The sequence below is a fragment of the Chenopodium album genome, chromosome 20, assembly GCF_948465745.1.
Source record: "Chenopodium album chromosome 20, dcCheAlbu1.1, whole genome shotgun sequence".
NCBI classification, from domain to species: Eukaryota; Viridiplantae; Streptophyta; class Magnoliopsida; order Caryophyllales; family Amaranthaceae; genus Chenopodium; species Chenopodium album.
The window spans coordinates 15,159,412-15,187,138 of record NC_137853.1 but is presented as its reverse complement, the minus strand read 5'-3'; the positions used below and the strand labels follow the sequence as shown (position 1 = coordinate 15,187,138).

The 27,727-nt window shown below is 33.9% G+C and overlaps 1 protein-coding gene across 1 annotated transcript; it reads left to right on the top strand.

Moving 5' to 3' along the window:
* The first annotated feature begins 21 nt into the window (after window positions 1-21).
* Window positions 22-24,533, top strand: LOC145598519 (uncharacterized). Its single transcript, XM_081654883.1, has 7 exons — window positions 22-1,170; window positions 3,559-3,806; window positions 5,607-5,771; window positions 5,862-6,018; window positions 14,552-14,691; window positions 15,129-15,164; window positions 23,328-24,533. Exons 1-7 carry the CDS (start codon window positions 1,092-1,094, stop codon window positions 24,234-24,236), a joined length of 1,734 nt encoding a protein of 577 aa, XP_081511009.1. The 5' UTR covers window positions 22-1,091; the 3' UTR covers window positions 24,237-24,533.
* Window positions 24,534-27,727: the final 3,194 nt, after the last annotated feature.

Here is a 27,727-nt window from a genome sequence, read left to right as displayed (position 1 = left end):
CCCAAACACCTCTCTCTCTCCTCACTCACAACCACCCACCACTACACCCCCAGCCGCACCCCCAGCCGCACCACCAGCCACACCACCGAGCCGCGCTCCTCTCTCTTCGACCCACCACAGAGCCGCATCTCCTACCAACGCTTCCCCCAAATCAAAATCCGAAAAAAATCCGAGATGATTTCATGATGTGGCGAAGTGTATTGGCGACGCTAAATTGATTTTCTTGAGCTTGAATTTCAAACCTCAACAGAGGAAAATCTAACAAGATTAATCGACAAAAGCTGCAAGAAATTAAAGGATTCAGCCACATCGCCATTGCAAACCAAATTCAACGTCTCCCTCGACTCATTGTAGATTCGCGAGCTTACTTTCCTCGCTCATGGCGGCGGGTGTTTGCGGCTGAGGGTGCGGCGGGGGTGCGGTTGGAGCCCTTGGAGGTGCGGCTGGGGGTGTAGTGGTGGGTGGTTGTGAGGGAGGAGAGAGAGAGAGGTGTTTGGGGTTTTTTTGTTTTTTATTTTATTTATTTATTTTGAAGTTAACGGAGGGATTAGGGTAGGGTTACATCGTAGACATTAAGAGTACCTTAAAGGTACAACGTAGAATTTCGAAAATGGGTTGGTACAGCTTGGAAAAGGGGCATTTTTTTTTTTTTGAAAAAACCTTCCTTGGTACGGAGTATTTATTATAGTTGGTAATTATATTTCTTCTTCTTTCACCACCTTCCTTTCTTCCCTCTTCTGTAAACCCCACGAACACCACCACCACATCTTCTTTCACTCCACAATTAAAACCTAGAATTTCAAACTCAATTACTTTTCTACTTTCACTCCACCAAAAACCTCTCTTCTCTACAATCCGCTGAATCTAAAATTGCTCTCCAAATCGCTGTGCTAGGGGTTTTTTGCTACTCGACAACGCCAAAAAGGGAACAATTTTTGCGACAATCAACTTCTACTACTTGCTTCAATTGTTGAGCGACATTATTTTTTGCGACGGCTCGGGTTTTGTTGTTGGTGGCCGGAGCTGCTACAAGGTTTTTATTTTTCGGTGTCGCGGCCGGGTTTTTGTTTTGTTGATGTGAAGGTGGCAACATGAGTAATGATGTGTTTGATGGCAAGGTATTATCTGAGAAGTTGTCTAAACTAAACAATTCTCAACAAAGTATTGAATGTATCCTTTTGCAAAATTCCCTTTTATTTATGCAAATTAATTACATTAAGTAGTTTAGATGTATTTGTCTGTGTTATTATTTTGTCCGTGTCTCAATTTTGTTGCTTTACTGTTGTTAATGATATTCAGGTGTTTCTGTTAATTTTGCTGTTTTTTGTACTTGAACTTTGCAAGGGTTTTGAAGGGTTTTTTGTTAGTTAATTCGGTCTGAGACTTTGAGACGCGTCGTTGACATAAAAATTGTTATTGAACTTGTTGCTAAGACATTTGTTACGGGATAATTGTCGCCGTGACTAATTTTCCATATATATGCTTTTTAGTGGTGTTGAGTTTTGGCTGTCTAAGGCTTTTGGGTTGCTATTCAGCTCTTATTGTTTCTTTTTCGAACTACTAAAAGTATATAGTGGGCTTTGAGGTTGCAGTGTTGCAGATATTAGTTTTTCTTTTGTAATGATCGTTGAATGTCTTAGAACATGTTGATAGGCTTTAACAAAGATTCGAAATCATTTGGTGACAATATTTTTAGTGTCTGGAGGGTGGATAAGACTATTTCTATTGCTAGTTCGGAACTTCAAATAAGTTACACATTCCCGAATGCTAACAAGAAATAAATGAAAGGACTTCATTATTGGCATTTTGGAGTCTTTCAATCACTTATCTTATGTTATCTTTGGAGGATACTTGTAGGAGTTATGCTACTTGAGATCCAGTAATTGAGGTTCGCCAATTGGACAATAGAAAGGGTTGGATGAAAGAGGGGTTATTGTACCTTTTTCTCTTTTTTGAGATCTACACTGAACATTACTGTCTTTAGAGCATTCCCATATTTTTGTGTTCCGTTTTTAACTTTAAAAACAGATATGTGAGAGAGATAGGAGAATAACTTAAGCTGATAAGAAAGAATATTCTGCATTATGTGTCAAGGTATACTTATTACCACCAGGTTTCAGTCTTTGAACTTGCAGCTTCTCATTTGCTCAGAAGCTATTCATTTTAAATTTTTCCGTCAGTAAATGATTTATACTACTCCATATACCATTAGGGTGTCCACTTCTACTGTTATATAAAACTGTGCCAAACTTATTATAGCTGGCAGGTTAGTGTTTGAGGAAGCTGAGAGCTGTTGGTAATATGATTAGTCTTTTTGAACGTGTAGTTTAGGAGTTTAGCATTTGGAAGTGGGTTGTTTAGGGTTAGATTAAGGGTTTATGGTGGATATGTATATTGGGAAATAGGGAGCTAGTGCTGCAGATTAAACTAGCTCATATAATATGTTTGAATATTGTTTCCAACGTAAGTTGTTCAGTAGAGTTGGCTTTGTTTAGCTATTATTTTAGGTTAGTTTACCTAGGGTGTTAACGTCTATTCACACTTCCAAAATCCAAGTTGCTTTAAGAAGGTAGTTATCTTACACAGTGCTAGAAGAGTACTTGGGTATTCAGCTAAAGTCAAATGTGTGGAATTAACCGATATTCAAGTATTTTGCATGCTTAGGGGTATGTAATTATTAGTTCTAGTTCTATTATGTTCTAGGAGTACCTTTTTTTGCTTGTTTTAAATGCAAGTACTTTCTTTTGATTAATGTTAAGAGTTGGAAAGGAACTTTAGAGCCTAATCTTCAATAATACTGAAGCATGATTTAGAGTTTGCCTTATTTTTGACTTAATTGAAACAAATCATTTCAGTCTAAAGAGCATTTCAAAAAGCTTCATCTTGATCTAAAATCTATATCATCTTGATGGGGGATCCAAAGGGCACTTACTCTTGGAAGTCATTTTTGGTTTGTCTATCTTTGCCAATGAGGAGCCCCTTTTCCCAATTCACAACAATACATTTGGAAGGCTAGAATTCTACAAAGATGAGACTATTTGAGTTTTTGCATGGACCTTGGTTTTTGGAGCTGTGGCTAGTTGACTTGCTGTCTTCGCTGGCCTATTCTCAGCTTGATCTTTTGTGTTTTACTATTCCCGATTTTCTCTTCTAAGGGACCATTCTATCTATGGGAGTTTAATTACTGAAAAGAAGTATTTTATAACTGTTTTACCATGTTAACTTGAAACTCCATACTGACTCCAAGTAATTTAGATACTTCATTTCTAAACCCATTAGAATGTTTGTTTAAAGAACATGCATGCCTTCCAAACTCAAAGCTGGAGTCTTGTATGACTTACTAGTACATCAAATTGGGTGCTGTAGAAGCAATTAGGTTTATTTATTTTTTATTTTTATTTAATATTTATAAAATATTACTTAATAGATTCTATTTTTATAAATAATTTATAGAAGTTTCTGTATTTCTCTATGAATTTATACAAATTCTGCAAGTTAAGCTATGCTTGTTGCTGTGACTATCTATATGGCATCTGGTTTTCTTTAACATGGGATCAGCATTGTCTCGTTGGTGTATTTCCAATCGGAAGAAAGCAAGGCAGATTGTTGAAACATGGGAGAAAATGTTCAACTCTTCTCAAAAAGAAAAATGTATTTCTTTTCTTTTTCTTGCAAATGATATATTGCAAAATAGCCGGAGAAAGGGCAATGAATTTGTGAACGAGTTCTGGAAAGTTCTTCCAGCTGCACTTAAGCATGTATATGACAATGGTGATGAAAGTGGAAAGAAAGCAGCGAACAGACTGGTTAGTACTAACTTTGACATCAATGCTATACATTTGTCATTTTCTACATAAACTTGCACATAGCTAACATAAGTGAAGTAATTTTGTGTTATTAATCAATTTTGTTCTCATGTATAAGCAATATCACTTTTTTTTTTCTTTTTTTCATTCAACATGGTGCATCCCTCCTCCCCTCCCTCCCTCTTTTCCCTGCGGATTGATTTCTTTCTTTCTTTCTTTAAGCTCTGTATCTAATCATAAATCTGTATCCATCTATTAATTTCATTTACATGTAATAGCAATTTGACTTGCTTTCTGCACCTGATTGAATGTCTTTTGTTAGGTTACTTTGTCTAATAGCTTTCTATCTTTAAGTTTTGAACTCTTTCCTACGTCACGTTATTGTCACTTAATGATAAATGATTAAATTCGTGAAGTTCCATCCATGAACTATGTAGTACTGAATAATTAACATGTAGCCTTAGAAGGTGGAGATATTCCATTTTTGATTTCCTTCTTCTTCTTCTTCCTTTTTTTTTTTTTTCCTTGTGTATGAAAAGTGTATGGTAAGATTTGGGGTAACTTAATGGCATATGAGATGACTTTTATTCGTCACTTTAAAAAAGATCAAAATATGGATTGCCATTTTCTTAGATTAGACTATTGAGTAATTTGAGTGTCCTAAACAATTCTTTCTCTTAGTTTTCCTTTGACATATAGAATGTGTAATCTTTACATACATATTCTCTAGTTTATTGTTTGTAAAAAAAGTTATGAGGTAGTTGTTGGCTACTCTAAAGTTTAGTATTTGGTGATTTATAAGTTAAACTGATGAGGTTTTTTTTTTTTTTTTTTTTGGTCTCTTCACCATTTGTTGATGACTTTGATACTCAATTTATTTTCATTGTGGGCTAATAGGATAAAAAATTGAACTTTTGGTGAGCAAATTTGAACCGCTTATTCATAGAAATTAGTGATATGGAGGGAGATGGTGTACATTAAATCAAGCTGATGGATGAAAGGAGTCGTTTTAGATTCTTCTGTGACAACATTTTATGGTCTTGTGCAATAAGAACTAACCCCTTAAATTCTAGGAAATTTTTATAATGTATATGGTTGTCAATCCATCTTTTCCGTACGACACTAAATGTTAGCCAATCTAGAGTCGAAGCTCAATTTATATAGGTCTAGTGGTGATTTTGTTTAATTTGGATTTGTTTTTGAGAGCACTAAGACGGGAGTAGGCCATGGCCCTTAAGAAGTCTAGGACAATCAATTTGTAAGCCATGGATTCATCATGAAATATCAACTGGAGGAAGTCAGTTCACTGTTTATAACTTAATAAATATTGCACAAACTGTCGTTGATATCCAGGCAAATACCGTATAAAATGTGTATAGAAATCTTAGTCTATAAGTTTTTTGTTTGCCTATATATTTTTGATTTTAAATTAAAAAGTAAAACTTTTCTTGGCTTTTTAAACAGATTTTATCTCTTATTTTACTAAATGAAATATTGTCCAGGATCAATTAGAATTTTTTTTGAGTGAAGTTTGAATTGACTATGAATTTATTTATTGAGTATACAGTAGAATTTGCAATTCTAGTATCTTCTTAACACATAGTTTGGAACTAAATTTCAATATTTCAATTCAAAGATTTGAATTCATTGGTTTGAACCGTTGAAATGAAATCCAGCGATTCAAGCACAACCTTATGGTATTTTGATCTTAAATGGGGCATGCACCACTTTGACTATGCAAGCACAACCTTATGGTATTTTGATCTTAAATGGGGCATGCACCTCTTTGACTACTTGTAGGTTGACATTTGGGAAGAAAGAAAGGTTTTTGGATCTCGTGTTCAGAGTCTTAAAGAAGAACTGGCAGCTAACCAGATAAAAGATCCAGCCCCACAAGCTGTCGGCAATGGAAAGAGCCCCAATCCCATAAAAATTGTGAAGAAGGATGCTCAGTCGTTGAGAATTGTCAGTCTTTTTGTTTCAACTGGTTTTTCCTGGATATGTATATTTTGGTTTACCTTGGCTCAAAATCTCTTCTTATTTATCATATTTCAGAAATTGGCTGTTGGAGGATTTCCAGAAAAAATTGTGTCAGCATTTCATTGTCTCCATGATGAATGTTCAAATGAAGAATCTATGCTGGTCAATTGTAATGCAACTGTTAATTCTGTAGAAAGAATTCTGAAGGAAATAGAAGCTACCACAAGTCAAGGTATGTCATGTACCACTCTTGTTTTAGACCTTATGGTCTATCTTCCTACTAGACTAGGTTAGATCCCGTGCCATGCACGGTAATTTTCAATAACTATTATTTTAATACTCCATATGATTTATGGTCTTATGGAAGAGTCTATTATTAGAAATATAGGTATTTTAAAATACACATATATGTATGTTTATACACAATATATTTCTCCAACAAATTTATATCATTTTCCTTTTGTTCCAAATGAATAACTTAACAATATGTATTTAGCCTATAAATGGAGTTCCTTTTTTACCCACTATTACGTATTATTTCATTCTCTTTTATGCAATATTTCTTTCCAGTAATCAACTGACTTCAAATTTTTTTTTTTTTTCATGTCTTTCCTAGCAAGCTTAACAATTTTACATACATAATATTATGTATCACAAATTATGTTAAGAATTTGATTTTATTTTTATTTTCTTACTTAAATTAATGGTGTGAATGTATATATATTGTACAATGATACAAAAAATCTTTTTTGATTCTATCTTTTATTTATGTAAAATATTCTATTAATTTTTTTTTTAAAAAAAATAACTAATAGACACACCAGAAAATGACACGTGTCATTGCTGGTGTGTCTTTTAGTATATTGTTATTGATGGCAGATAAGAAAAGCTTTACAACTTTCCATTTGGAAGTTGGAACATTTTATTTCCATTCCCCATTCAGTGACTCAGGTTGTGCTATCACTTCTATCATGTTATGTGGGCTGGGTAATTTTCAAGATTGTTATTCTAAGTACTATTATCATGGTGAGTGATTGTCACATCTTTCCTTTTGGTTAGCTCTTTCCACAACATGTGTGGCATAGAATAAGCCTTTGTCTTATAGCATATTCTTCTGTTCGTTTGCAGCCATTGTTCTCTAATCCTAGCTATGGTTCTTGGACACTCTTTCACCAATCCATCTGCCCCCTCGTACAGTCCATGGACTTCCTAAGTAGGCACTTTGACAACTCTTAACTACATTACAACCTTTTGGCAAATCGAATTTTTGGAGTAGATTCGCATCTTTATCCAGAATTTTGTCCAAACGTATGTTCACATAGTTTCAGAACCCTGTTATCGGCTTTATACTAGGAAACAATAATACCCATTGAATCATAAATGGCTTCAATGAGAATGCAGAAATAACAGGTTAGCATTTTGTTCGCCATCAGTAAACGTAGATCTGTATAACTAGAATTAGGCTTGTTCCAGTACTTGTCACATGTGCAATATGGTAATTTGCCAGTTAACATATCTAACTACACCTTAGAGAAGTGGTGTACGTTGATGATCCAGTATTGTTGTTCCATAATGGCTTTGCTTGGAGGTTGAGTGAATCAGGTAACACTGATATAGATCTTAAGCTTTGTGAAAGCTTTAGTTGATTGCATGAAAATCTAAAGTCAAGCCATAATTTGGGAAGACCAAGGTGCAAAAGGTCCTTGTGGCATAGGCACAATGCCAAAGGAAAAAAGTTACTAGTCTTCTATGGTATTGGGAAAAAAGATTCTTGAATGAAAAGAGCTTTGTTTAGACTGATTTGTGTTGGTTTGGCTCCAAATGTATGGGCTATGCAAGTTTCAGAATTTTCTTGCTGAAGGGTTAATGCTGAACTAGTTTGAATTAATATTTCGTTCTCTACTCATCTTTCAGAGGTCTACTTGAATCTGAAAGTTCTATTCACAATCTTTTTCATGAATGATTATTGAGCAAACACCTAATATTTCTTTGCTGAAAGTTGGACCTTTAGAGCAAATCATTGCCATGAGTTAGGCATGGTGACTATCTCATCTATGGTACTAGACATCTAAGTCCACCTCTAAAATTTTCCTCTATAATATAATTAGTCCACTTTATATTAGATTTTTGGACTAATGTACCTTTTTGTCACAGATTCAGGATTGTGCTCTAGGGCTAGGATTTTTTTCTTTATTTTATTTATTATTATGTTTTTGCTTCTCATTTAATTATGTTCACCACTACTCTTGTAAAGGATGTATTAGCTAATATTGATTTATGATTATTTATTAGTTTGTTAATTTTCTGAAATTGATTGTTTAAGACTTGTTCTCAAATGTATAAGAATAACTGTATTAGATAAATTTTTGATAGAGTCGGCTTAATGTGTATTTTTAATATATTTTTTTTAATTTTTATTATTATGCAATCTAAGATAAATATAAAAAAGGTAAACAAAAATAAGATCGGTCTAATTTCTTAATTTTCGAAAGCTCGCCTTAGGCGCCCTTAGGTGCAAGGCACAATCAGGCGGGAGTGCAGGCGCCGAGCTAAGGCGTAAAGGCCTACTGAAGGCACTTGCCTATACACTTTTTCTAGGCTGTTTGCGTCTTATTTTGTAAGGCCTTAATAGTTAATGTTTAACATAATCTTTTTTAATTAACACTTGTCTTTGCAATGATTAGATTTACTTCAATATTAGGAGAGAGAGAGAGGGAAGCCCCATATCCCTTAATTCCATTTGAAGAACCTAGTCATTGATCACATGCCTTTTTTTAGACTTATTTTATTGAAATTAATTACTCTTTTAATGTAAAAAAAGTGCGCCTTACTAGTGGTGCATGCCTCTTCCGCCTTGTACCTAGGCTCCAAGGACTTTTGCACCTCGCGCCTTTTAAAACTAAGTCTAATTCTAACGAGATTAAGTAAAATATATCTGAAATAAGGTGAGTAAGTGTTCAGGTTCTTGGTGGTAAACTTTTGTGATTCAAACTCATTTTCTCATCATAGTTCACACTACTTTCTTTTCCCTCTTGGCACCCCAACCCTCACCACCTCCCTGCCATTTGACCAAAGCACCACCACATCAAGTGACTTCCTCAGTCACCATATTAACCCCATCCCTATCTGATTGTCAGCACCTTCATCACCAGATCTTATATGATTGCATTTTGCTATCGAGTTTTCTCTAGTAATAAATTTAATGGTGCTTAATACCTTGCTGCGAATTTCTGCTTTAAATTACTTCATTTTATGATGGAAGTTTGTGTTTAAGATTGCCCCATTTCCCATTCTGTTATCCCAACTCACGCCCTTTCCTATCTGCAATTTGCTACATACAACTATGTAACCTACCTCTCCTTTTCTCTCTAATGTCATTATGCTCTAACTAACTGTTAATTGTTAAAATTGTTATTAATATCCAATTTTAGCCGTAACTAACCCTTTAGAAGAATTTTGGATCCTTAATAAGTAAAGCTATGTTACAGGGACTTGCCAGTTTTCACGCCATATCTGTGATAACATGACAGGTGTGGATAACTAGATATGTGTGAAATTCGTGTCAGACCCAGCACTGTGCATTTGGAATAAACAACACAGAAGTAAGAGGGAGAAGTGAATTTAATCCAAATTGTATATAGGGACAAACCATAAAGCCTAGATTGCAATTGGGTTATATAAGACATTTACAAAGCTCAGAAAGATTGGGATTTTGCTCGCCTGAGTTATGTGAGTCCACCGGTGAATTCACCGGCCTTGGTACATTGTTGCATGTTGTAGCGTGATATTAGAGAGAAAATAGGTAGAAGGAGCATTTACTATTTCCTATTATCTTGGGGTAGGAAGTGTTTAATAATTACCAAAAAAAAAAAAGAAGAAAAGAATAAGGGAGAAATACACTATGCATCTTGCTGACCAGCTAGCTAATACTTAAAACTAAATCTTTAAATATGACCATCTCCACCATGAAATTGTCCCTTTGGCAGCGCCTATTTTTCTCCCCTTTTTAGCACCCATCCCCATTTTGTCTTCTATTGTTTTACTTTTATTTATTTATTTTTTAATTTCCTTTTTTTTTTTTTTTCTTGTACTCCTCTTGCCTTATATTTTTATATGTTACAATATAAATGTGTGGCCTTATATCTGACTCCAGATCTCAGACAAAGTCCCCGTGTCTTGATTTTTTTGGAATTGTCACACCAGACCCTTTGATCCCCATACCTGACATGGCGAGTCCCGGTAACACAGAATTAAAAATTCTTTCTTAACTTAAACAATTAAGAAGTCTTCCTCAAACAACAACAACAACAAAGCCTTAGCCGGTTAGTCCCAAAATGATTTGGGGTTGGCTAACATGAATACTCATAAGGAACTGTATGATATAAAAAGGGACATAGCAAGATAGTCAATTAAAGGAGTTTGAAAAAAGGTGAGTAAAGTAGGAATAAGAAAGAGCATTTAAGAAAAATGAAGGGAATTTTCAAAGAGAACAAAAGAATAAAATACAAAAAAGTTTTGAAGAGGTGGTTAAAACGTTTAGAGAAAAAAAACATAAAGGTTTGAGAAAACTTTAGCAAAGTCTACAATGTATTCTAAAAATTTTTAATAGTACTTCCTCCGTTAACTATTATTTGCAACATTTACCAAAAAAAGAAGCTAACAATTAATTGCAACAAACTTATTTCTTTCCTATTGTGGTAACTTTTTATGTCAAAATGACCAAAATACCCTCATTTAAAAATCATTAGCACATAATACTACACATAAATACAAATCATTATAACTCTAATCTTAATTGTCTAAACCTTCCCACTCAAATAATCAGATTATCTCTTAATTTCTTCTCCCCATCATCTTTCACTCTCCTTTTCATCTTCCACTTCATCTTCTTCATCTCTCATAATCAAATTCCAGACCATCCTTATCCTTTAAGTGGGTTCCAGATATGGTTGTTCGTGGGTGGTTTGCGTGATTCGTGTGTGAATTTGGTGGTTTTACAGGTTCGTGGGAGTAGTTAATGGGTGGGTTCGCATGTTCATGGGGGTGGTTAGTGGGTGGGTTTTGTTATCGGGGCGGTTTCGTGATTGGTGGTTAGTGGGATTTGCTGAATTGCCATTGATTTTGGTGGTTCGTGGGGGGGTGGTTTTGGTTCGTGGAAGGGTTTCAGTGATTCGTTGGTGGTTTTGGGTTCGTGGTTAGGTTTCATTGGTGGTGGTTCTGAATTTTGGAGGTTTGGGTTTTGGTGGTTCTGGGTTTCGGTGGTTGTGGTGTTGGTTCTAGGTTTTGTGGTTCTGGGTTTGGTGGTGGACCGGTGGTTTTTGGTGGTGGTTTTGTGTTTCGCTGGTTTTGGGTTTCTGTTTAATTGTGTGTGTTTTTTTTAGTTGGATTAATACTTATGTACATGCCCTTATGTTTCAATAATCATGCTTAAAAACTTTTTCCTAATGAGTCTGCGCGGACCCCCTTTGTTGCAAATACTAGTCAATGGACGAAGTATTATATTCAAGAATGGGGTTTGCTAGATTATTTTAGTTTTCGAAGAGAATATATGGGAATTATATGATGTTTAGGAAGATGACTAATGAAGATCATGAGATTATGGAGATGGAAACCCTTGGCTTTTCGGTCAAAAGAAGAGGAAAGGTTAGAGAGGGATAGGGATAAAGGTGTAAGAAGGGAAAGGAGGAAATTCCAATACAAAAATAAAACACTTAAAAGAAAAATAATTTGGCAAACCAATGAGAATATGCCACATGGCACTAGATATGTTAATGAGGGTAATAAGACCATTTTGTGAAGACACATGAGTTTGTTTAATTTCTAGTTTATCAAAAGGTTAGAGTATTTATAGAATGAATATGCATAGTTGGGATTGGTCTTGTGTAATTCTCTGTTTTCTTTGTCTTATTATGTATGTGGAAGTCTTAGGTCCCGTATAGCTCACCTTATTTCATCTGATGTTAATATTTTATTTATTATTTTTTTTTTCTTGATTTGCTGATTTGACCATACTCTTACCTTATATCTAAGCTAATCTATGAAGAAAAAAAGTATCAAAGGGGTCTTTAAATTCGTTATAATGTGTATTTTATCACCCCCTTTGTATTTTATTACCTGCTCCATTTTCTTGGGCACGTATGCCAATGTAAATCTTTGATTAATATTATCTTTAATTATTATAACAATTGAAAATTAATAATTTATTCATGGAGACAATTCTAACAAGTACCCATAAGATTATATTTTTACTTATGCTTTAAATCCCAAACATTAGTCAAAGTAAAGCAAATGAATAATGCAAAAAGTGCAAATGGATCAAGTAATAAAATACAGAGGGAGTAATAAGTAGTTTTTATAAATTTTTTCATTACGAAGTTAAAGATATATAACAATGAAAATCCACTCATAAAACGGTAGAGTGTGTTATGAATTTGTGTTTTTTGATTTGATTTGAACTTTTTCTTTTTTCTCTTTGGTGTGATATGAAATAAATAACGAGCTCCTGTAATAAGATAAACCAAACATGACCTTACTCTATAAATGGTGATTTGCTTGATACTTGGAAACGTTGATCGATTTTCTTGATTTCTTCTTTGTGCACAATCACTAAATCCCTCATTGTCATTCGAAAATTTTCATGTTTTCCCATTATTGAAAAGATTAAGTTACGTAGATGTTAAACGAGATAATGGGTATTATTGTATTGAAAAAGTAGATGTGATATAATGGGTTTTCTTTATTCAATGCAAAAGTGAGTGGGACTCGAACTTTGTGGTTGTAGAAACAAAGATGTATTAATAATGGGGTCATCTCATAATGCTAGTGTAAAAACTAGTTTGGATTTTGGTTTAGATGAAAAAAGAAAATACACCCATCTATACTTATATACTAAAGTAATCCCCATACGTGTCATTATTTTATTAAAAATTTTCCCGCTAAAAAATTTGTTACCCCTTTTTTTTTTGGTAAGTTATGGCCTTGTATATGTATATATATTTATCTAGGGAAGGGAATGGTGCACACCAATAATAATTTAAATAAAATTAGAAAATATAGTGCTGAAGAATAAAAAAAAAATGTTATGTAATTCTACAAAATACTACATAGGATATTTGTTTCAAAAAAAAAAAAAATAATTACGTAGGATATTACTATCTAAGAATATTTATTTTCTTGTTATCAACAAAAATAACACGAATAGTGAGTACTTTTCATTTGAGAATAACGGTAAGCTTTCAAATTATGAATACTAAAATATTGTTATTACTTCTTCCATCTCACATTACTTGTACTATAAAATATCACAATGTTTATTATACTTTTTTTTTTAACTTTCACTGATTCCGTTTTGTAAATTTTTTAATAAACGAATAATGAAATATTATTGTACAAAAAAACCGTGCATACAAGTTCTAAACTAGTTAAATATTATTTGCAACATTTACATTATTTGCTACATTTCCAAATCTTTTTATTTTTTGTAATGGAATCACAAAATCAAATTTACTTATAAGTTATAACTCTATAACTTTAATTACATGCTGAAAGCATAATGAATTAAAAACTAATCTATACTAATTAAACTCATCTAATCTTTAAAATATCATCAAATTTCTCCACATTCATCTTCTTTATCTTTCTCATTATCTGTCTTTCCCATCCTTCATCATCAAATCTCTTTACCTTCATCTTCCCCCATTAACTTTCTCTCTCCTCCTTCAACCCCATTCTCATGAATTGAAGAAGACCACCCTTTTAATTTTTTCGAATCCAAATTGGAGATAGGCGCTCGTCGGTTTTCGTTGGGTCGGGTGGTTAGTGGGTCGGGTGGTTCTTGCGTCCCGTGGTTGGTTTGTGGGGGTGGCGTGGGTTTCTTGGGTGGTTCGTGGGGGTGGCGTAGGTTTCGTGGGTCTCGGTTTGAACCAATTGGGTGGAGTGGGTGAGTAGTTCAAAGCGATTGGGTTGGGTTAGTGAGTGGTGGTGAAGGTGGTATGGGTGGTTGTTGGCGGGGTCTTGGTGTTGACGATGGGTTAGTTTGGTTGGTTATCCACTCTCTCCTCTTACTACTTAATTACCCTTACTTTTCATTAATCATCCTTAAGAAATTTAGCTTTGGTATCCGTGCTCCGTCCTTTTGTTGCAAATAATATTTAACGGAGGAGGTAGCACAAAAACCAATTTCGAATTTCGGATAGAGGGAGTAAATTTTTACGATTTATTGATCCTAACATTGACGAAATCGTGAATCATCGGTAGACTCATTTAACTAGTCACTTCTTGTCTTTCTACCCCCACTTACCCCCTAAAAATTGTACCTCCTCTGCTCTCTGTTAAATTGTAACATTTTCCATTTAAGGAATCTGCAAATTAATTGCAACATTAACTCTCATTACATGGTACTTCTTCTCTTTTTTATTTTATTTTAATTATTTTATTTTTATTTTAATTTTTTTTAATCTCATTGCTCCTTATAAATTGTGCATCCTTCCTTTGTAGCAATTAAAAGGGGATGAAGTATAAATTTACTCCAACAACGAGTAGGATTTTAAGATTTTTTTTTGCTTGTGTTTATTGTTGTTATTCTTCCTGTCTCTTTCCCTTCCTTCTTGGAGTGTTTTTTATTGCTGGTAGATAGGGAAATGGTGGCGGGGTAGGGAGAATATATACATCCAATGCTTTCTTATTGAAGGTTGTAATCCCCAATAATGAAATTGTGCCAATGGAATATCATACGCATTGACAATTCTTCTTTTCTTTTGGATCAGGAATTCCACCAGGGACTGGTATAACAGATGAGATGGAGGAGCAGGAACATGCCCTTAAGCAATGTGTCGGACAACTTGAAGGTGCAGAAGCCATACGGGTAACTCTAGTTTCGCTGCTTAAAGAGGCAGTTCAGGAACAAGTATGTTATCACTTGCCTCTGATATCAATTTTCTTTGTGACTTTGTTAAATATAAGAGATTAATAGCAATAGGTAGAAGAAGGAATATTCGTATGTTTTATGTGTGTGACAGTCTTATCATAAAGGTACAGTCTTGCTTTCTGGGCTACCTTATTCTAGAATTGGTCATGATTCTTGTCATCATTAGTGTCCTAGAAAAGGAATTTACTTTAATAGTGACCTTAGAATTTGAGATACAATTAAAAGCAGGAGAGTTTTTTGGTTGGGTAGGAATTGGAGAGCATTAATGAATTGAAAGTAAATTTCCTAGGAATGCCGGCTACCAAAACCTTTGCACTAAGGGTAGTCGAAAGGATTCCAGGGTTTCCTGCATTTATTTGTTGTTTGTGTAGTTTATGGTTCTATGATACCCCTTCCTAATAGTTGTAATCTTTCAGGAATTGCAGCTGCAGACTCTACAGCGTCAATTACAGGTAAAGTTCTTCTTCCCTTCTCAGGGCACTTCTGTAATATCTCCCATGACTGTTATTTGCTAAAGATTCTCTTCATGAATATGAATTTATGATACATTTGTATGTCACATCTTTTTTGCTCAACCTACCAAAACTCTTTAATGGTGACAATGGACCATGTGACCCTATATAACCTTTTTCATGTACCCACCCTTAGAGTGGGAACCCATTACAACAATAATGGCAGCTTAAAACTTAATTATTTTTTTCTGGCCTTCTTAACAGAGATAAGTGTTGTTGAAGGATTCTTGTCCCTATTGATCAAATTTCAGTGGCTATAACTGTCTATACACCTCCTGTACTGACATAGTATTGCTTGCTGATTAGACATGCACAACTGACCTAATCTTAAATGGTCTGACATAGACCCAAACCAAACTAACTTGAGATCGAATAACTCCATTTGGACTCTAACCCTCAAACTGATTTAATTATTAAAGTATCTTCTACTGTGAACTATTACACAATGACTTGTTTGGTATCTTACCTGTGATGATGTGTTCATTGTGATGTAAAGTGTAACTAAATATAGTGTGTGTGCCTATTTCGATTGCATTATATTAGTTGAAATTTTTTCTTTTACAAGGTATTATATACTCCCTGCATCCCTTATTTTTTGCCCCTTTGCAAATTAATGGGTCAAACTTTTAAAACTTTAACCATAAATTGTCATTAATCTATAAGAGATTTATAGTTATGTGGGATCTTGTTGGATTCGTCTCATTGTATATATTTTATAATAATATCAAGTTTTTATAATATTTACCCGCATAGAAATAGAAATATATACGCTTTAAGACGCGGGTCTTGGATACCATTTAAAGTTTAATGGGGCAAAAAATATAGGGATTGAGGGCGTAATATGTTATTCTTTGTACAATATAATGTTTTAGTCTTTTCTTATAATATATATAAATGTCCATCATTAGTGGATGATAAACAATGTTTCTATGGTCCCTAAATGGCTAAATAATACAACAATCCCTTTAATTTTACGCTTTCCTTTTTTTTTTTTTTTTTTCGAATATTCCAAATTAATTTTTTCCACTTGTACTTTAATTTATTCCAATTATTTAATCTTCCTTTTATTTTTATATCTCAATGTTTGGAATTTCATACTATTTACACACGCTCTTTTGAATGTCTTAATTTATTTATTTATTTATATGTATGGAAAAATATAATTAAAAAAAAAAGAAAATAAATTTTCATTAGCAAGTATGGAATCTGTAAAATTGCATTATATAGAACAATGGAAGTACATCTCTATTTCCATTGTAAAATGTTAAAAGCCACTCAATCAAATGTAATATAAAGATTCATACTATCGTTTATCACATCTACATTTTTTATAAATTAATACTATATCTATTTTCACATCTACTTTTTCAATAATATAATGATTTATACTAGACAAGCTATGAAAGGGGGATTATAACTATGTCTATAAATCCTTTGACTTTGCTTTCAAATGCCCAAAAATATAACTCCCAAATATATTATACTGCTAAAACCTCGTTGATTATTATTTTTATAGTAACAATAGTAATTACATTTGAATATAGTTGCACAATCAAACAATGCAAACAAAATCTACAATATTCAAATAAAACCAATTAGTACCCTAAGCACAAAATATCAAGAGGCTAATGAAACATCATAAAAGTTAATGTTAACCTATATGGGTATCATATAATACATCATAAAATTCCAAAAAGATAATGTTTGATTACCTTATAAATAAACTTCAAAACAAGGACGAGAAGAAAAGTGAATTGTCTAATTATAGACTGCTAGTTTGCTTACGGGGGCACTTCATGATTAGATTTTGATGCAAGATAAAATTTAATTTTCTTATGGTATGCTTGGGATGTAGGATTTCATTTAAAATTCTTAAATTGGACCAAATGAAGTGTTTGGCAAACAAAAAAAATTTGTAACTAGATTTCATTCAAACACATGACACTTGAAGACATTCTTTAGATTTGTGAGGCACACCTTATCTCCCTCCTTTCCACTCTTATTTTTCTCTCTCTTCTATTTGTGGCTAGGATACCAACCTCTATAGCTATATGAAACGAAATTTTGTTTGTTTATCGATGGTGGTTATGGATTAATAAACTGATGGATGAAATATGGAGCTTTAAGTTTAAAAGGAGGAAACTACCATGCTTAATTAATAATGTTTTTTTACTGTAGTTGTAGGCTAAGGATTATTTTAATGCTGCACCATCCCTCACTTCTCCCTCTTTCTTTCTTCTATCCAAAATTCATTTTCTTTCTTCTTCCTTTTAAGAGCAAAGCTAATTGTTGCCAATTTACTCTCTTTCTTCCCATCTATTGCGAACTCTATGCCCACTTATGACCATGATCCCATTAGTTATGTGGACATAGTTTTTCTCCCCTACTTGGGCTTGTTCACTTCACCTATAAAAATACTGTTCAGTAAAAGTAATTTCAATTCTGTAAAAATAATTTCAGTTTAGTAATTTTAAAGAGCTATAATAGGGAATTAGTAAGAAGAATTTCATTTCACCAAAAATAATTTCAATTCACTAAGTAAAAATTTTTTTAGTTCAGCAAAAATGAGGTGAAAATAAGGTCAGGGTCTTGTACCCTACAAAGTTGTCAACAAAGAGAAAAAAAAAAAAAAAACCTTACCCGTGGCAAGATACTAATGCATACCCATTTTCTTATTGTCGTCATGACTCTTGAATCATCTCTTCTCATGCCCACATAAAATGGGAACCAATGGCCGTACTTTAAATGAAACTTCAACTAATAGTGCCATAAGATTTCTCAATTCTGGAATTTATAACTTAAAGATTCAAAAACACAATGTAAATTTGAAATTAATCAATTATGATTCCATAATTGAATTTCATTATTTCAAATGAAACTTGAGTTCCCAAACGCACTCTTAGGGTAATAGGATTTGCATTTGATGTATATAGATGGAAGGATTATCATCTTTTTTGTAATGATTACCATAAGAAGTATAATTGTGTAATGTAATTATATCAAATTGATAACCGAGTGAAGTAAATAAGGGCATATTGTTATCATATGAACAACTCGTATGATAAAGCTTTTGATTTAGTTCTTAATATGGATATTAGTGATGGAGATAAGTCTTTTCAATTGTAACGTAGAACCCTCATGCTTAAGACTTTGACTAGTGGGTTGTTTCCACGAGAATCTTAGGTGGCAACACTATTTGTGATGTTTCGTGTACCTTAGGTTATAGATCGTGTTGTTTGAGCTACTAGTCAAAGTTTGTGCAGCTGAGTGCAACTTGTTAAAAGTTCATGCTTTTGCGGCCAATTTTGACAAATATGTAAGAAAAGCAAATGAAACCTATTTGTCTTGTAAAGTTGTAAGTAAACTAAAAAGCTCTAATAATTAATTAGTGAACCACGATAGCTCATTAACTAGTTAATATAGTGAACTAAATAAGCCCTAATAATTAATTAATGAACCACGATAGCTCATCAACTAATTACTCCCTCCGTTTTAAAATATTTGCTCCATTTCTCCATGCGCGGAGTTTTAGGAGAAATTGGAGAAAGTAATAAAATACGGAGGTAGTGGGGTAGTTGAGAAAATAAAAAATTGTAAAAAACAAAAGTAGTGGAAGAATAGTAGGAGAGAGAGTATTGTGTTGGGTCCACTAAGTGTGAGAAATAAATTAAATATTGTAAAAGCTTTCCAAAAAGGAAATGGAGCAAGTATTTAAAAACGGCCGGAAAAGGAAAGTGGAGCAAGTATTTAAAAACGGAGGGAGTATTATAATAAAAAAAATAAGCCCTAATAATTAATTAATGAACCCGCTCATTAACTAATTAATACAACTCTAGAAGCCCAAGACCCCATATTTAGTATAATTAAATACTTCATAATCTAAAAACTCGTTTGTAAAAACCCCTACTTTAAGAGTAAGGCAAAATCAAGAGAGTACCTTCTAAAAGCAATAAAGATAGTTATAAGGACTATTGATTCTCATCTTTCCGTCCCTCTTAAAAAATAACATGCCTTCAAGTTTCATTGGAGGACATGGCACCAAGTTTGCAAATTCCCTTGGAGAGAACAATAATTCTCCCTATGCAATCTTGAAAGGCCCTTCCTCGATTGGCTCATTTTGACCTCTTAGATCATTGAAGATCGTCTAAAAGCATTCAAATACAAGAAAACATTGTATGAATATATTTAAGTTATACATCACAAACAATGAATATAAATTTTAAGAGGATTATATTTGTCATTTGCCCATTTGGGGGGCATGGTAATAAATCTTGGTGGTATCTTAGCATTGCGATCGAATTGTAAAAGAATTTCGAGTTTACGATAACTCAGATATTGGGGGGCCGCAACAGCCACAAATCATAGTGGTTTATGGCCATTACTTAGATTGCAAGTTTGCAATCACATCCAAGATATAATACATGTATGAGGGTGCTCCAAAGATAAATGACCAAATACTATTTGTAGAAGAATGTATCATTTGCATGGTACATCAAACATATAATGGGCAACCCTCATGTTGGGGTGGTTGGGTTTGGGCATCATTTTCCATTTTTTCTATGCTACAAAGGAATGAAGTATTGGTACATGTTTTTATTTTTATTTTTATTTGTTTTAGTCCATTTTTCAACTAATCAATAACATTGGTGTAGTTTTTTTCCCTCCAAAAACACTCCTTTCCTTTTTTGCTAGAATCTTTTTTTAAAAATTTTAGTATAATATAATTTCGTAATATTTTTTCAAATCTTTTATACGTATCTTTTATAACATATATTTTCCTTTATAGCTTCATTTTATTTCCCATATCTTTTATAATATGACAATATATCATAACATATATTCATCTATATCCCTTATCTCTAATACCCCTTATCTCTAATACATCATATTTTATTTCTTCAAATAATTAATATATTTTGAATAAAGTAATTTTGTAATAATATTTATTTAAAATGATGGATAAATTTAAATTCGTACTGCACAATTAATTTATTATTATTGTTGTTGTTGAAAAAAATTGAACAAATATCATTAAATTAGGGTTATTATTCCTGCACATTAGTTGTATGTAAATACATAATGTTAAATACTTATTGGTTAATAAAAAAAAACTTGATACTAATAATATCATTGAATTTTTAATACACTTTTATGGTCATCTAATATGTAGTTTTAATATACTCATTTGTCTAATTGACTCTTTTGTTTTATTTCATTTTCATTTCATTATATTTGTAAAATAAGAAGACAAAATATGTTATACTTGTATTTTATCTATGTTATTTTTAATACAATTTTTTCTTTTATTGATAAAATGTAGTCGAATTATCATGCATGGCACGGGACCTAATCTAGTTTGTTTTCTATAACTATTAGTGCATTATTGTTATTTTCTTTTATAAATTTCAATTTTATAGTAGGTTGTCAATAAATAAATTTTTAGTAGGTTACAATTTTGACAAATTGTTTTTAAAGAGAATTTAAGCCTTAAAGATCTATGTAGTATAGCTATAGCCATTCAAGTCAGACCAAAGAAAATAAAAATTAAAACTCTTTGTAGTTATTAAAAATTCATCTGACGACTTTTGTCCCATAAATAGATCGGCTTATGTATAAATCCATGCATGTAAGCTATTCTCTCAAAAACTATAGTACTTCTCACTGTGGTCCGGGGTGCCTTGTAGTCAGATTGTCACTAGCTTAGTTTTAGTAGTACCCTTTGTTGTTATTATCATTTGATCTAGGAAATTTTGCCCTTTGGTGCCTTGAGTTTGCCATAATTACATTTTGGTGCTTTATATTTCACTAATTTCGCGCGTTTAAATTTTTTTCACAGAGGGCCTTGTAGTTAACTGGTATTAAGAGCTTCTTTGAGTATTTCCCTTGTTCCTGTTTCGTGTTTAAATTTTTTTGCTTTAGTTCCTTGTAGTTAGCTGCGTCAAGTGCCTTGTTAACCTACTACAATGTGATCAAACTGATCAATTATTTAGATGTTTCAAAGTGCTGACAAAAGTCTATATGACCTACCTGATCAATCCCATCAACATTTGCATAGTTTGTTGCTATTGGACTCCGAAAAATCTCCCATCTTTCTTTATTAATTATTCTCTCCATTATTAACTCCTTGCTTTTCCACCTTAATTAATCCTTTCCCCAGGCCGATAAAAGACTAAGACATCTATGAGAGGCCAAGGGTGTAACAGCTGCATCTACTTGATGTGGTAATCTACTTGAGAAGAACTTGATGTTTCTGTCTTGCCATATCACCAACTATTTTGTTAGAACTTCCCTCTGCTTATGTATGCTAAAGGAGACATTTTGTGATTTCGTCTCTAAAGGGTGATTGGATGATGAGCTTTTGTTGAAGTAAAATAAAATAAAATCTATACTTAGTATTAAAAAACTTAAATTAGGAAAGATATTTGTCTCATCTTATTACACTTCCCTATGTTCTATTCCAATCCCATGTGTCACATGTCTTTTTACATTTTTGATTTTTCATTACATTTTTTTTCTTAACTCTTTCATTAAACTAATACTTTTGTTTTTCAGAATGCCCACAACAATCCAAACTAATTGTACTTTATCTCCCACACACACTTCATCTCCAACGCACACTTCATCTTCATTTCCCGTCTATAGTTCAACCTTTTCCTTTTCTCTCTTTAATTTTGACCCTTCACCTTCTTTTTTTTAAGCCTCATTTTGAATTCAAGTCCCAAAAATTTGGTTTGTTTAATCATGTATTCGGTTACACGTTACACACCATAATGACTAATTGGTATTTCCTCACTATCTCTCAATACAATTTTCTATGAACAACTTGTGCATTCCACGGACAGAAAGCTAGTTATATTAGAAGGATCCACGGTGATAAGCTATTACTTGACTTCATTATTATAAGCCTCAAATTTTCTCTAGTGGGGTAGGTCATTGCGGGGTCATTAGCAGGGCATGTTGCTAGCGGGTCAGGTCTCGTCACGTCACGTCAGGGCCATGTACAAAAGTATAGAGGGTTTCTCTCTCCTCTTCTAAAAGTCTAAAACTCCGTCCTCCTTCACCTTACACTATGATTAGTCGATTACTATGGTTTTTATCGTATATAACTATACAAGTACATAAACATACAGAGTATAATTTTTCCCTTCATTTTATTTTACTTTAAATTTACCAATTTTGAAATTCAAAAAAAGGGTGTCTGTACAACAATGAAACATGTTGTCGCACCACCAACACCACAACCATTGACGACAACAGCCACAATAGCAACTCCAACACCAACCAAACTGGCTAATCTCTACGACTCTACTTACCTCGGTGATGCTAGTGAAGCTAGTAAATTCCTAAACCTCCACTTGGTGGACACTCCAGCGGGGATGTCTATGATTATGACACAATCAGGTGAGTTGACTTACAATGAGGAGACCTGAAATCCGGAGATTGGCGATGGCAGGGGTTCCTTCAGCGGCCAAAATAGCAGCAGTGGTGGCGTATTTGAGGATCACAACTCGATCCATAGTCGAAGAGGAGAGAGATAGCTATGATAATGGGCATTGTGTGTAGCCCTTTATTATTGGACTCAAATAAAGACCTTATAAAATCTTTATAAAATAAGATCCTATAAAAGCCATGTCCATTGAAATTAAAGTGCCAAAGCCCTTACCTAAACCTTTTGCCATTTGGTAGCCTTGTTTACCAGGTTTACCCTCAAATTTCTGTTAGATGGCAGACTTTATGCAGTTTGGGAACTATTTGTACATCTGAACCGTTAGATTATGTATTTGTGTTATAGGAAGGAAGTTGGGAACCTTGTGCTCTTTGGTGCTGTAGGGTCATTGTGTGTGGAATTTTATTCCCAGTACTGCAGGATTTGGAATATAGGCCCTGCTATAGCTCGTATGTGTAAGATGCAGATCATGTTATTAGCTGTCTTTAGAAAGGCAATAGATTTTTTTTCTTCAGAAATTAAAGTTTGTTCTACCTTTATTAGTTGATTTATTTATTTTTTTTAAATGTGATTTTTATGCATTTTGTCTTACGATTATTGCTTACATTCTTTCAAATATTAGTTTGGCTAAGTTGGTTATATTCTTGGAGTTGCAGATTGCTCGTAGTCGAATCAATGAAGTGGGAATTATGAGACCAAAGGTATTATCACATCATTCACATGATCATGGTGTATCAGCTGCACCAGTTCCTGTGTTGACTGATCCGCAGATGACAGGAGAGCTTAATAGCTCTGCTTTGCAGCCAACAAGCAGTCTTCAGATCCCTTCAAGTCAACCAATTGGCAGTAACCAGATTCATGTTCATCAAGTCCCTCAAACTCCCACTCAACACTCAACTGCTTTTGCTGCACTTGCAGCAACTGATGAAGAGAGTAAAAAGGCTGCGGCTGCAGCTGTTGCTGCTAAGCTTGCTGCCTCCACATCTTCAGCACAGATGCTTACCTCAGTCCTTTCTTCCCTTGTGGCAGAAGAAGCTGCTTCAATGAATGATAGCTTGAGAAAGGTGGGGTTTCCTGCTAACTTGTCGATGTTCTCTCCTGAAAAACGGCAGAAATTGGAACAGCCATCATCAGGAGCGGATGCTGTAAACCTTGATTCAGGTAGCTCACCCTATTTCACCCCTGTCCAGCAACCGATCTCGAGCAATCCAGCCTCTCAGTCCAGCATGCAGGCTTCATTGGGCCCACCTCCCCCGCCACCACCTCCCCCAGCTCTGCTACCTGCCAATCCAGTTCTGAATCAGTATACTCAGTCTGCTGGTATGATGTTAAATATGATGCCTTATGGGTTTGGTAGCAACAGTCTACCACCTCCACCTCCTTTGCCATCCCATGTTGCCATGGGCCTTGCCCGGCCACTAGCCCCACAAAGCTCGCAGCCACTCCAGCCTCCTCAACAACTGTCTCAGCAGCAGAATGCAAGTGGAGGATTCTACCGCCCCCCTGGCATTGGTCTCTATGGTTCAAGCAGTCAACCATCAACACCACCTGTGCAGCGGCAGTAGCTCTATGCTGAAACTTTTGGAGGGGAGTGGATGTTTTGATATATCTCCCGTGCGCCTGTACATTATTAGGCTCTTGTTCACTTTTAGGCTATACACCTTTTGGCACCATACTGTATTAACTTTGATGGATATTGTGTAGCATTAAGGGGTAATTTTAGTTGTTACAAAATAACTTACATCTGTAGCTTAGACATGTATCTTTTAAAAACAATCAGTAGTTTTTAAATCTCTTAGGTAACAATGAACATCTTAATTCTTATTAAGCCATGTGATATTCACAGCACCGTACCTCCGAAATCTGAGTTTAGAACACTAATGGCTCATTTGATAATCGGTTTTGAAATAATGGCAATGGGAATGAATTTGTATGGAAATTTGGAAAGAAATTCAATGTTAATCCCTTGATCACTCAAGATGACCACTAGGGCAAAAATTCGAGCTTCAATGTCGCATTTTGAGCTCTTAATGCATCATTTTTGTTAAGTAATTTAGCACTGGGCTCTTTGTGTGACTCCATTGCTTTCGATAGTGAAGATTGAAGATGGTAGATGAGAAAGAGGAGAGATTTACTCTGTATAAAACAATATCCGATACAAATACAGCAACATAAAATTTAAATAATCCACTATAAAAGTATCAATTTCAAATTTTAAAAAGTCAAAAATTGATACGTATTAAAATTTCAAAATCCAATAATAATAATAATAATAATAATAATAATAATAATAAATGATATTTGCCATCCTTTTTTATCAAATCACCAACAAACTAAATGAAGTCACAAAATTACCCTTACTCATCCCCACATAGTCTTCTCTCTCCTAAGTCCATCAAGCCTCAAACCCAATTGACAACCACTATAAAAGCAACCACCAGCACTACCAACCATGCCACCACCAACCACACCTCCACCACCCACACAATAACAAATAATTTATAATAATTTATTTTGACAAATAAATAATTATTGAGTACTTTTTTTTTTTACAAACAAAATAGCAAATAATTGCAATACTAATTACTAATAATAATGGAGTAACAATTATCAGTAATAACAACAATAATTATAATTATTCAAAAAAAAGTAAACATTAATTATAATTTTTACAAAAAATAAATCGAACCAGTTTCAACCGGAGACTAAAACCGATCAACCGCATCCAATCAACGGCACCCAAAAGCAATTGTCCTGGGTAACCAGTGCTTAAAATCAGTTGGCCTGGGTAACTACCTGTTTTGGACGCTGGTTACTGGAAGCGTCAACCGATTTTGAGCGCTGTAGTGCATGTCGGAGATGATTAAAAAAAAGACGAGCTGGTTTTGCGACCACCGCAATATACCAATTCGTTGCTGCTGCTGCCCTTCTACTTCCAACGTTGGACCGTCGTTGCCCATCACCTTTGACATACGGCCACCGCAATATACCAGTTCGTTGCTACTGCTGCCCTTCTACTTCCAACGTTGGACCGTCGTTGCCCATCACCTTTGACGTACGGCCACCGCTGTGGTGGTATGGTAGTTGAAAAATGGGTGATGTGAGAGAAAGGATGATTTGAGAAGTGGTTGTGTGTGGGTGATGAGAGAGAAAAAATAGAGAAAGAGGAAGAAAGGTGAGGGTATATTAAGGGTATTGGTGTCCATTCATTTTAAATGTTGGCGGTATTGATAAAAAAAATCTTGGCGGTATTTAACACCTTCCTAAAAAAATAACAATAATTTGTTCAGAAAACCTTTTAAAGTGACCTTTTTGTTCGGAAAAACTTTTTTAAAAATTTTTGGCCAGGAGAAACTAGCTTTGATTTTTTTTTTTTTTTTGTTCAAGACAGCCAAGGGCCATTTCCGACGTTGACTGTTGTTTTTTCGGTGTTGACCACCGGTTTGCCCACATGTGCATGTCATGTGAACTCTAATTTCCTAATGACAATCCCCTTTTCCGAAATCCACCCTCTTTTCCCTCCAATTATAACTCTTATTAAACACACACACACACTCTCTCTCTCTCTCTCTCTCTCTCTCTCCTTCTCTCTTTTTTCTTTTCTCTCTGTGAACAAGCATCGAGGTCATAACTCTTCTCTGCCATGGCTGTAACATCATCAATGAGAAAGTGAAGCTGCATTGAATTTACACCAACTTCAAACAGTACGTTTTATTTTAAAAATCGATTCTTTCTTTTGTTTCTGTAAACAAAGCATTCAAAGTTAAAAAATCGAGGCCATAACTCTTCTGTAAACAAAGCATTCAAAGTCCTCTTCGCAACAAGAAAGCCACACTCACACCTCATAACACCTCCTTGAACCATAATTGAGAAACTTTAAAGGGGGGGGAGGGGGAACCCAAATTTCTAATTAAGTATCGAAAAACTCAAAGATGGACAAATTAAACACTTATGTCTGGACGAAACTTGTTGGGAAAGCCTTTTATGGCTTTGAATTAACTGCACTTCCACAATGATATGGCGTGAGAACACGGAGCAGAGAAATAGGATATATAAAAAGAAGGAGAAAGAGTGTAGGAGAGAGAGAGAGTGTGTTAAATAGGAGGTTTATTAGAGGGAAAAGAGAGTTGATTTAGGATAAGGGGGAGTAACTAGAAAATTAGAAATCACGTGACACGCACATGTGGGAAAATAGTTGGTCAACGCGTGGAAAAACAACAGTCAACGTCGGAAAGTGGGACGTGGCTGTCTTGAACAAAAAAAAAAATTAAACCCAAAAAAATTGGGACAGACTCTCACAAATGGAGAGAACAAAGCAATAAAAAAAAACAAAAGGCAAACCAAGTGACTAACCAAATTAAATTAAAGAAAACGGGTCGAAAATAGTCTAATTTTTAGACTATTTTTGACCTTAACGTTTAAGAAAATCAAAACTCTAGAGGAGAGAGAAGAGGGATTAGATAATACTTAACGGAGGTAGTATTATATTTTGAGACTTTTACATTAGATTTAGATTTTTTTAAATTTATATTAGATTTTGACATTCTAATATCAAAATTTGACTATTTAAAATTATAATTTGCCATTTTTACATCGAATTTTAAACTTTTAAACATCATATTTTTGAAAACTTATATTCGTATTAGATTTTGACTTTTTCATATCAGATTTTATTTTTTTTCCACATCTTATTTTGAATCTATTACATTTGACTCAGATTATTTTAATGAAAGTTTGTTCAGAAAAACCTTTTTTGTTTTAAAGTAAAATTTGTTCAGATTATTATTTTAAAGTAACCTTTTTGTTCAGAAAAACCTTTTAAAAAAACTTTGGCTAGGAGAAACCAGGATTTTGATACTCATTTATAAATGAGAATTTTATTTTTAGGGAAGGTGATTTGGATTCATATGGATTTAGGATTTGAATTTTATTTTTAGGAAAGGTGATTTGAATTTTATTTATAATTATTGGGAAGGTGATTTGGATTCATATGGATTTAGGATTTGTCATCAACTCTACTATCAAAACATCAGCCCGAATTGCGAAAATCTTTACT